Source organism: Cuculus canorus, chromosome 1 (genome assembly GCF_017976375.1).
Source record: "Cuculus canorus isolate bCucCan1 chromosome 1, bCucCan1.pri, whole genome shotgun sequence".
Taxonomy (NCBI): Eukaryota; Metazoa; Chordata; class Aves; order Cuculiformes; family Cuculidae; genus Cuculus; species Cuculus canorus.
In genome coordinates, this window is record NC_071401.1 from 354,931 (window position 1) to 365,572 (window position 10,642).

The 10,642-nt window shown below is 53.3% G+C and overlaps 1 protein-coding gene across 6 annotated transcripts; it reads right to left on the minus strand.

Moving 5' to 3' along the window:
* Positions 1 to 1,003: 1,003 nt before the first annotated feature.
* Positions 1,004 to 10,159, minus strand: LOC104055972 (hemoglobin subunit rho). Of its 6 annotated transcripts, none has more exons than XM_054068296.1 (5): positions 8,882 to 10,159; positions 3,296 to 3,444; positions 2,680 to 2,795; positions 2,350 to 2,572; positions 1,004 to 1,173 (listed from the first exon to the last, which is right to left on the minus strand). In XM_054068296.1, exons 1-5 carry the CDS (start codon positions 8,928 to 8,930, stop codon positions 1,045 to 1,047), a joined length of 666 nt encoding a protein of 221 aa, XP_053924271.1. In that variant the 5' UTR covers positions 8,931 to 10,159; the 3' UTR covers positions 1,004 to 1,044. The 6 variants fall into 6 exon arrangements, with proteins under 6 accessions (XP_053924271.1, XP_053924262.1, XP_053924287.1 ...); XM_054068287.1 differs by lacking the exon at positions 8,882 to 10,159 and adding an exon at positions 4,235 to 4,927; XM_054068312.1 differs by lacking the exon at positions 3,296 to 3,444.
* Between the last annotated feature and the right edge of the window lie 483 nt (positions 10,160 to 10,642).

Here is a 10,642-nt window from a genome sequence, read left to right on the forward strand (position 1 = left end):
GATCTTACTTCCCCAGCTGAGCAATCCTGTTCAGGCTCATCCTGCTCAGTGCCAGCATCCTCACCTAAGGCAAGGGCGAGGTCCTGCACCAGGGTCAGGGCAACTGCCAACACAAATCCAGGTTGGATGGAGAATGGATTGAGCAAAACCCTGAGGAGAAGGACTTCGGGTACTGGGGGAGGAGAAGCTCAATGTGAGCCGGCAACATGAGCTCGCAGCCCAGAAATGACCCATGTCCTGCGCTGCATCCAAAGCAGTGGGACAAGCAGGGCCAGGGAGGGGATTCTGCCCCTCTCCTCCACTCTGGTGAGACCCCACCTGGACTCTGCGTCCAGTTCTGGAGTCATCAGAGCAGGAAGGACATGGAGCTGTTGGAGCAAATCCAGAGAAGGCCACAGAGATAAGGCTCCAGGGAAGATGGGATGGGACCCTTGATGAGGGAGTGCAGGGACAGGATGAGGGGGAGAGGTTTTGAGCTGAAAGAGAGGAGTTTGAGATGAGATCTTAGGGAGAAATGCTTTGCTGTGAGGGTGGTGAGGCCCCGGCCCAGGTTGCCCTGAGAAGTGGCCCCATCCCTGGAGGTGCTGAAGGTCAGATTGGATGGGGCCTGGAGCCCCCTTATCCAGCAAGAGATGTCCCTGCCCATGGTAGGGAGTGGAACTGGATGGTCTTTGAGGTCCCTTCCAACCCAAACCAGTCCATTATTCTATGTCCCACAGGAGCTCCATGGGTGGGACATCCCAGCATCACTTTGTCCCTGGACATCCAGGAGAGCGCTGCTGGGCAGGCAAGGAAGGGCAGCAGTGAGCAGGCTGATACCTTTTGGAGAGAGCCCAAAATGGCTGGGAAGATCAGCCTACTCTTTGGCCACCCTTTCTGGAGCATGGTTCTCCCAGCAGCCCTGATCCCATTGTCCCCCTGCATGTCCCCTGCTCCCTCCCTCCCAACCCCCCAGCAGCCCCACAGACACAGGAACACAAAAAGAGGTCCAGAATATGTGGTTTTTTTATTGACTGTTAGAGACAAATCTCCTTTCAGGGGCGTTTAGTGGTACTTGTAGGCCAGAGCATGGGCCACCACACCAACCAGCTTCTGCCAAGTGGCCTGGCAGGCAGGGGTGAAGTCCTTGGTGAAGTGTGCGGCCAGCACGATGATGAGGATGTCTCCCAGGAGCTGGAGCAGAGAAGGAAGAAAATCATGTCAGTATGGTATTTGAGCATCCTTCGTCCTTTGAAGGACAAGGGGCTGGATGGAACCCAACTCTGGTGGGTCCCGGAGGTTGCCACCCAGGGAAGACCTTTTAGCCGAGTTCTCTGTGCAGGAAAACAGTCCCGCGCTGACCGCATTCACCAGTGTCCACCTCTTCTGTCTCTGCTTTTCCTCACACCCACTTTTCCCAGCCCTTTTCTGTCTTTTCTCTTCTTTTTCCTACTGTGCCACCCCATTCCTACTTGAGCAGGGAGTTAAGGTCAGCTTGAGGTCTACCCACTACATCCCTAATGTCAGACTTAAACAGAGCATGAAACCGAGACCATCAGCCACATCCAACCCCCTCAATCTCTCCCAGCCTGAACTTTTCCCTCTCTTCAGCCACAGGGTCTTCTCTCCCCCCTTTCCCATGATTTTTTTTGCTTCATTCCCCTCCTGCTCCCCTCCCTCATCTCGTGACCTTGTCTCCACGCTCAGACCTGTCTCTAACAGCAGACTTCATCTCTTCCCATCAGTGCCCACTCCCTGACCATCCCACATGTCCTTTTCCCTCTCCTTTCATGCCTGCATGCCTTGGAAAAAGAGGAGGTGACGTGGTCCCCATCCCTGGGACAGGAGGTGCCAGGGGGAGGTCACACATGGCACTAAAACAGCATCTGCACCCTTCAGGCACTGTCCTTCATCCTCTTCATCCCCAGCCCCCCTCAACATCAAGCCAAGACTCCAGGCCTCCAGATCTCAAAATCACCAAGTCAGGAATATCTCCAGTTGAAAGGAACCCATAAGGAAGACCAAGTCCAAATCCCTGCTCCTCACAGGGTCACCTAAACTTAAACCATATGACTAAGAGCATCCTTCAGACATTCCTTCAACTCCAACAGCCTTTGGGCCATGACCACTTCCCTGGGGAGTCTGTTCCAGTGACCAGCCACCATATCTCCCTGTGTTGGTCCTCAAACCTCTCACAAACTGGAATTATCAAATGCCCAAACTCCCCCTTGCCTCCAGTTTCCACTCTAGCCTTCCCCTTTCTGTTTGGTAACTAAAATTGCTGTTACTTAGGCTTGTTTTAAACCCTCCCAGCACTGATCTCCTCTGTGGAATGAAGGGAAAAAGGGTCAAGTCCTGAGAGTGGCTCACCCTGAAGTTCTCGGGGTCCACATGCAGCTTCTCACAGTGCAGCTCGGACAGCTTAGAGAAGGTCGTCTTGACATTGTCCAGGTTCTTCACGGCTTCCCCGAAGGAGGTGAGCACTTTCTTGCCATGAGCACGGACCTTGGGGTTGCCGATGATGGCGGTGGGGCTGGAGAGATTCCCGAAGTTATCAAAGAACCTCTGGGTCCAGGGGTAGACGATCAGCAGCCTGGGGAGAGACAAGGGGGCACAAGAAGACACTGTTAATGCTCCAGTAACTGGAGTGGATTGTCTATTCAGGATAAAGCTGAGCAGATGCCCAGGAAATGGACATACCTGGCCAAGGCCTCAGCACCGCATTCCTCCACATTGACCTTGCTCCAGACACTGGCGATGAGCTGCTTCTCTTCGGCTGTCCAGTGCACCATGGTGGCGGGTAGTTTTGCTGGGACCTGCAGGAGGACACAGAGCTCGTAGCTGAGCTGCAGACCCCACGGAGGCTTTTATCCGCTTCCAGCAGCTCCTCCCCACCATCCGCTGCAGGGTCATTGGCTGGGGGTCCACACCAGCAGTGGGTCAATCTGTCCATGGTCAGTCTGCGATGAGGTGTGGTTTTCGAGGAAAAAGCCCTGTGACCTGATTAACAGGCGGGCTCTGGACACAATGTCCCCTTATCTCCCTCTCCATCCATCCCACCACTGCCTGCACTCACCATCCTGTGCCCTCCAGCCACCCTCAGGCAATGACCCATGAGCCAAGGTACTTCACAAAACCTTCACACTGACAGAGCCCAACCTTTGGGTCCTCTGCAGGGTTCAAGGCTCTCCAAACTCGAGGGGTATTTCTCTGATGTGATGTATGAGCTTATTTGTCTGAAGAACAATTCTAATGAAGAGCCGCTGAGGGCACTGAGTGGTCCTCACCACTCAGAATCCTCTATCAGGGGCAATACCTGCAGGCACCCACGTTTCCTCAGCCTGGTTGGGATGGGCTGTGTCATTGCACCACGTGGGTTCATTCCATGGATCCCCAGTCCAAAACCTACTGGGTTCAGTTCTGGAGCCCTCACTCCAAGAAAGACCTGGAGTGGCTGGAGCACATCTGGAGAAGAGAACGGAGCTGGGGAAGGGTCTGGAGCCCAAGGGTTTTGAGAGTGGCTGAGGGCCCTGGGGCTGTTTAGCCTGGAGAAGCCCTGGCAGAGGCTGCCCGGGTGGAGTCCACATTGTTGGAGGAGTTAAAAAAACATGTAGGTGTGGAACTTTGGGACCAGTTGGTATGGTGGGGTTGGGCTGGCGTTGGACTGGATGAGCTTAGAGGTCCGTTCCAACACCAATGATCCTATGATTCTATGATATATGAGCTGAGGGGCTTCACAGGCTCTTCTGGACACACAGGTCTGCAGAGAAGCCCTTTTCTGTTCTCCTGAGCAGGCACTTTCCATTAGGTAAAACTTGGGAAAACATCAGCCTGTCCAGTTCCTCCATACCCGAATTGGGCACTGGAGATCCAAGTACATGAAGCCAAGTGTTAGTGAAACAGAGTGAACCTCCTCGTGCTCTGGGTTTTGAGGGATGGTGTGAGGGTGGGGAGGCCCCAGCACAAGTTGCCCTGAGAAGTGGTGGCTGCCTCTTTCCTGGAGGGATTCAAGACCAGGATGGATGGGGCTTGGAGCCCCCTGATCCAGTGGGAGGTGTCCCTGCCCATGGCAGGGGGTAGAACTGGATGAACTTTGAGTTCTTTTCCAACCCAAACCACTCCATGATTCCATAGAGCTACGCTCCCATGTCAGGAAGGCAAAGCCAGGATGCAGGAGGTGTGTGGCAACCTGACAAGACCATGAACTTTGAGTCTGCCTGTAGGCACTCTAAGAGGTTTCATCTAGCCCTCTGACCTGTTCCGCTTACAGATCCATACTGGTCCATAGATCTCATTGGAGCCGGACTGGGCAGTAGCATGAGCCCATCGCTATTATCCCGTTGGGGTGTCCAGATCTGTGGCCAAGTTTCAGATCCTTGCCACAAGGTCCTAGGAGACATTATTCATTTTCTTACATTTCTGAACCCTGGGCAAGGCCCAGAGGCCCCTTCCAGCTGCGAGAAAGCTGCCAGAGGGCTCTGATAACACAACGTGGAGCGGGTGCTGCTCGTGGCTGATAAATATATCACGAAGGTGGCTGCTGCTTGCTGTAGTTCCTCACCTAATGAGCAGACACAGGGTCAGCCCCCTCGGTTCCTGGGGATACCTGAAGGCTTCAGAAGTTGTCAGTTTTCATAGAATCATTGAATCATTAAGGTCAAAAAAGACCTTTCAGAATCCCTGGGCTTCAGACCCTTCCCCAGAGGCACTCCAGCCCCTCAAGTTCCTTCTTGGAGTGAGGGGCCCAGAATGAACCCAGGATTCGAGGTGCGGCCTCCCCAGCATTGAGTGCAGGGGGACGATCCCTGCCCTGCTCCTGCCGGCCTCCCCATGGCTGATCCAAGCCAGGATGCTGGTGGCCTTCTTGGCCACTTGAGCCACTGATGGCTCATGTTCAGTCACTGTCAACAAACACTCCCAGGTCCTTCTCCTCCAGGCAGCTTTCCAGCTCTTCACAGAATCACAAAATCACAAGGTTGGAAAGGACCCATTGGATCATCGAGTCCAACCATTCCTCAAGCCCTGAGCACTGATGGGGTTGCTGTGTCCCAAGTGCAGGACCCAGCACTTGGCCTGGTTGAACCCCATCCCATTGGTCTTGGCCCATGGATCCAGCATGGCCAAGTCCCTCTGCAGAGCCTTCCTGCCCTCCAGCCCATGGATCCAGCCTGGCCAGGTCCCTCTGCAGAGCCTTCCTGCCCTCCTTTTGACTGACTGACAATTTAATTTAACTCCAGTGACAACTCTTTGGGCTCGACAAGACCGGGCTCAAAGGGTGGAATCAAATATGTCCAAGCCTAAATTCACAGGCAGATGATCTCCTCAAGCCAGCACAGAGCTGTAATGCTCCGCCGGGGGATGTCGAGAGCTGACCCAGCGTGGCTGTGTCATTCATTGCTCCTCTCGCCCTGCAGCCTGCGTTTCCTGGCAGCCCCAACTCTGGAAACAAACTCTGGTTCTATTATTAGCAACGCCTTCGCCTCATCTGTGGTGAGAGTCTTGTTTTCAGCTCTGCAGAGCTGAGCTTTGAAAGAGAAAAGATAATGATGCTTTTTTTTCCTTCTGCGTCTGAAGCAGCAGCGAGGAACGGCTCAGGGAGGGGTGGGAGACAGCTGGATGAACTGGGACAAGCGGGACAGCATCAGACACAGAGGCTTGGAGGAAGAGTATAAACTACAACACTGATGGTAAAAACATGATTAATAAGTGCTGGTTTTCTGGACTCTGAAGAAAAGCAGGCAATGACACAGCTCATGGTGAGAAACCTCAGCTCCTGGTCCCACACTTGGAGCCTTCAGGGTTAGTTTTTACTGGAGCAGCATCGCTTTTTCATGGGATAGTTAAAAACCAAGAGCTGAAAGGAAGGGGAAGGAAATGGAGTGGAGAGAGGCTTGAGTCGTTCCAGACGTTTCATCAACAAGATCAATCCCATCACTGTCTCTGAATGCCTGAAAGGAGGTTGTGGAGAGGTGGGTGCTGGTCTCTTCTCCCAACCTCTGCCCTTGCCCCATAGCCTGAAGTCCCCTTTTGGAGCCTGGAGAAAAGTTCACAGGCCATAAGGAAACCAGCAGAGCAGCTGCAGTGAACCCATCCAGGATGTGGTCAGCAGTGAATTTGGAGACGTGCAGGGTGACTGAGTCATAGCATCATAGAATCATGGCATGGTTTGGGTGGGGAGAGACCTCAAAGCCCATTCAGTCTCACCTCCTTGCAGGAACAGGGGCACTTCCCACTGGATTAGGTTGCTCTAAGTGCCATCCAATGTGGTCTTTGATGTTTCCAGGTACGGAGCATCTCCCAGCTATCCAGGAAACCTGTACCAGTACTTCACCACCCCCACAGTAATGGATTCCTTAGAATCATGGAATGGTATGGGTTGGAAGAAACCTCAAAGCCCATCCAGTTCCAACCCTGTCATAGTCATGGACACCTCCCACTGGAACAGGGCACTCCGAGCCCTATCCAGCCCGGCCTTGAACACCTCCAGGAAGGGGATCTCCACCACCTCCTTGAGCAACCTGGGCCAGGGCCTCCCAACCCTCAGCGTGAACAGTTTCTTCCTTATAACCCATCTAAATAGCCATCATTTTCACAGCTTTCCCTGGATGGGACCTTTCAGTCACTGGTCTGAACATGAAAGCCAAGGAGAATGCCTGAAAATGCAATTTTTACCCTTAGGATGGAAAGGGAGTATAGGAAAGAGCACAGACAGGAGAAGTACAGGTGGAAACCCGGAGCAGGCTGGAGTTTTACAGCCAGGAGGCAAAGCCTGGTGTTATTGCTGCAAGAAGAAGGATCCAACTGAGCTGCAACCCATCGCCCACAACATTCGTGTCCAAGACAGAGACATTTCCAACTATTCCTGTGCCAATAAACAAAGGGAAAACACACCTGCAGGTCAAACCAATGCCTCTCTGCCCCTAATGTGGATCTCTAACTCCAGGATGTAGGTTTAACCCTTTGTGCCCTTGAGGCCCGGCTCCTAGAAGTGCCAAGCACCCTTGCTCCTGCTGAAATTTCATGCCCATAATGATTTATTTATCACACAAGTGGGGGCCTCAGCATTTTAATTGACTTACAGCCTTTTACTGCACTGCTTTAGTTTTGTGGGAAGTCTCTTTGGTCTGAAATTTGGGTCTCGGTGATGCTGCCTGGAGACAGGGTCGGATGTGCCCTTACCCTGTTCATCCATCCATGTCCCTCTATCCCTGTCGAGGGATTCATCCAGATATACCCAGCCCTAAAGCTGGTCTGGTGTCACAGGACTCTGGGAGTTCAGTGGTGAAGGGATGGGAGGCTCTTGGGCATCGGAGCTAAGATACTCAGGGAGGAGAGAAAGATTTAATTAAGCAAGTTCTGAGTTATCCCTCAGCCCAGAAACTGGGCAAAAGCAGCCCAGAAATAGGAAAAATCCAACCAGAAACTGGGCAAAAGCAACCCAGAAATAAGGCAAAAGCAACGCAAAAATGGGAAAAAAAGCAACACAGAAATGGGCAAAATCAATCCAGAAATAGGCAAAAGCATCCCAGAGATAGGCAAAAGCAATAAGAAATAGGCAAAATCAACCCAGACTGTGCAAAATCAACCTAGATATTGGCAAAACAACCCAGAAATAGGCAAAAGCAGTAAGAAATAGGTAAAATCATCCCTGAAATAGGCAAATCATCCCTGAAATAGGCAAAAGCAATCCAGAAATAGGCAAGGCAACTCTGAAACAAGCAAAACCGGCTCTTTTATTCCTGATGAGATGTCTCCAAGACTGACTTAAGGCAGTGTTTTTCTTGCCTACAAGTGAGTGGGTTTGCTTTCCCCCTCGCTGGGGTTCCCCTCTTGGCACAAGAGGGACACAGGCTCCGGGCAAACGGGTCCAACCTGTGTCCTCCTGCCAGAACCTCTGCCCTGGGCAGCCCAGGCGAGCGCGGGGCTGGTGGGGACACAGCGCAGGACAGCTCAAGTGAGGGCTAGAAGGACAATTCCCAAGAAAGAGCGATGGGGCAGGGGCCGAGGGAGCCAGGGTGGAATTTCCAGCTGTTGGCGACCACAAACACACTCTTTGCTGCTGGACCGTTGCCGCACCAGTTCTCCCATTGCTGTGCTCAGACTGGCAGAGCATCCTTGGCTGCAGCAGCACGCGACACCTTGCTATCAGCCCGACAGCCCCTGGCTGGGACCCCAGCAGTGCCCAGCTCCCCCTCTATCGCCTGTGGGCAACCCATCACCGCCCACGCCCTGCGAGCCCTGCGCCAGATAGCTCCTCGCTGCAACCCAAGATAAAACCCTGCCACCCTCAAGGTGTGACAGCTTGTTTTCTGCCTCTGGGTTTAGCAGAAATGGGCTGCGGTGGGGCTGGGGTCTGGATCTGCTGCTGTAGGGACAGCTGCACAGGCTTGCATCCAACCCTACATTTGCTGTAAACTGAGTTTTACAACTGGTTTTGCCTCTGAGGGCAAGGTAAGAGGTGTCATGAGATGGTATTTCAGGGTTTTCCTCATCACTGCCTTGTGCCCAGAGGCAACGTCCACCCCAGGGTGAAGCACAGACCAGCACAGCTGATCAGGAGGACAGGAGATGACTTTGCTCCTCTAGGGATATGGGAATGCCTAAATACGTCCCTACCAGGATCTCTGGGTGAGATGTGAGATCCAGAATCTCCTGCCAGAGCAGGAGGTGAGCAGAGGGGAGAGAAAGGGGTGGAAAACCAGACCCATAGAGAAGATTCCTTCTAGGATCTCCTGCCTGTGCAGATGAAATGAGCGATTAAAACACCACAGGACAACACGGTGTCATGAATTACAGTGCCCTGAGGAGAAAACCTTGGAAGAACAAAGCCCTGAGGCACTGGGAAAGTCCTCTGCATCCCTGTGCTCACATTGAAATCCAGCAGCACAACCTGGCAACTCACCTGGTCCCAAAGTACTGATCCTTGGGGTTTGCAGAGTCCCTCCGCTCATGCTGGAATCCAGCAGGGCAGCCGCTCTCCTGTCTCTTTCTGGCAACTCAGTGGGTCCCCCAAGTCCTGATCCTTCGTGGTCTGCAGTGTCCCTACAGTCCAATGAGTGCAGAGTCTGGAGTTGGGAGTTCTCCTGGTACCTTCGTCCTCCAGTCCCATTTTGCTCCAACAGGGAATTCCTCTGGACTCAGTCTTTTTGACACAGCTCTGCTGGTGCTCAGCATAAACTTGCAGATCAGGAGAGCAGAAAGTGGCCAGAAAGAGCCATTCCCAGGGCCTTGCAGACCCAGGGGGGAAAGAGGTGCATAACCAAGTCGGTGTTGGCACAGGATCAGCCCACAGAGTGAAGGTCTGGACTTGTTTGCCGTGAACCAGGCTGGGGAGGGAAAATCCCGTGGGATGGAGCACAGACGTACTGGGAGAGTTGGAAACTGTTCTCAGGAGCTTAGACAGGAGACATGAAGCCACTCTCTGGGAACTCTGGGCCTTTTGCAGGGCTCTCAAGGCTCCACTTCTCAAGAGCAGGTGCCACCAGCTTCCTTCGCTCGGCTTTGATGGTGTAGGACGCTGCCTTCATCCACTGCTTCCCCAGCCCCTGCCTGTGCCGGAGATTTCCCACACCTGAAAGGCGAGGGCTGCTCTCCTCCAACTTCTTTCCTCACCTCTGGTCCCCCAGGGAGCCCAGAGCTCCTTGGGCAAACTTGGCCTTGCTGTAGGAAGGGGAGAGGGACTCCACTGCTCCAGGAGGATGCTTGGATGTAACCATGCTGGGCAGAAGCTCAGCGTGCAGAACAGGTTCCCCTCCACACATCTCAAGTCCAGAGACTTCACATTAAGCCAAACCTTTGCTTTCCCCAAAAAGCATCCTTCTAAGCAGCAGCTGAGCTCCAAGGGACCTGGCTGATCTTCCCAGCTCTATGCCTGCTGCAGGTCTGGCTGGCTCTGCAGCTTTGCAGAAGGGTCCCCTCAACAACAGACCCCCCCAAAAAAAGCAGCCAGCGCTGGGTGGGAACGACAAGAGCTGTGTCTCAGACCTTGCAGTCCTGGGGTTTCTGCTAACAATATCCCTGTGAGCAAAAAAGGCTCCTATGGGAGCAGGAAGGGACATTGCTGAGCTTGGACAGGGATTTTTCTCCTCCTGCCCGTGCCGTAGAATCATGGCATCATTGAGGTAGGAGAAGACCGCTCAGATCATCCAGTCCAACTGTCAGCCTAGCCCCACCATGCCTACTAAACCCTGTCCCCAAGTGCCACAACCACAGTTTTTGAACCCCTCTAGGGACGGAGACTCCACCACTGCCCTGGGCAGCCTCTGCCAGGGCTTCAGGCTGGACATCAGGAAAAAATTTTTCACGGGAAGGATTACTGGGCACTGGAACAGCTGCCCAGGGAGGTGGTTGAGTCACCTTCCCTGGAGGTGTTTAAGGGACGGGTGGATGAGGTGCTGAGGGGCATGGTTTAGGGAGTGTTAGGAATGGACCGGCTGGATCAGGAGTGCATTTTCTGTATGGGTTATGTCCCCCTCATGCCCTTCAAGCTGTTGATGCTGGTGATGGGCAGAGCCAGACCTGTTTCTGTGCTGGGACTTGGATTTTGGAAGGCAGAAAAGGAGGCCTGGTTCCAGCTTAGTGCCTGCTACACATTCCAGCAGCAAAAGTGGCTCTGAAAATGGGATGGTACCCAGGGAAATCCCTTTGCAAATGCTAAGCAGCA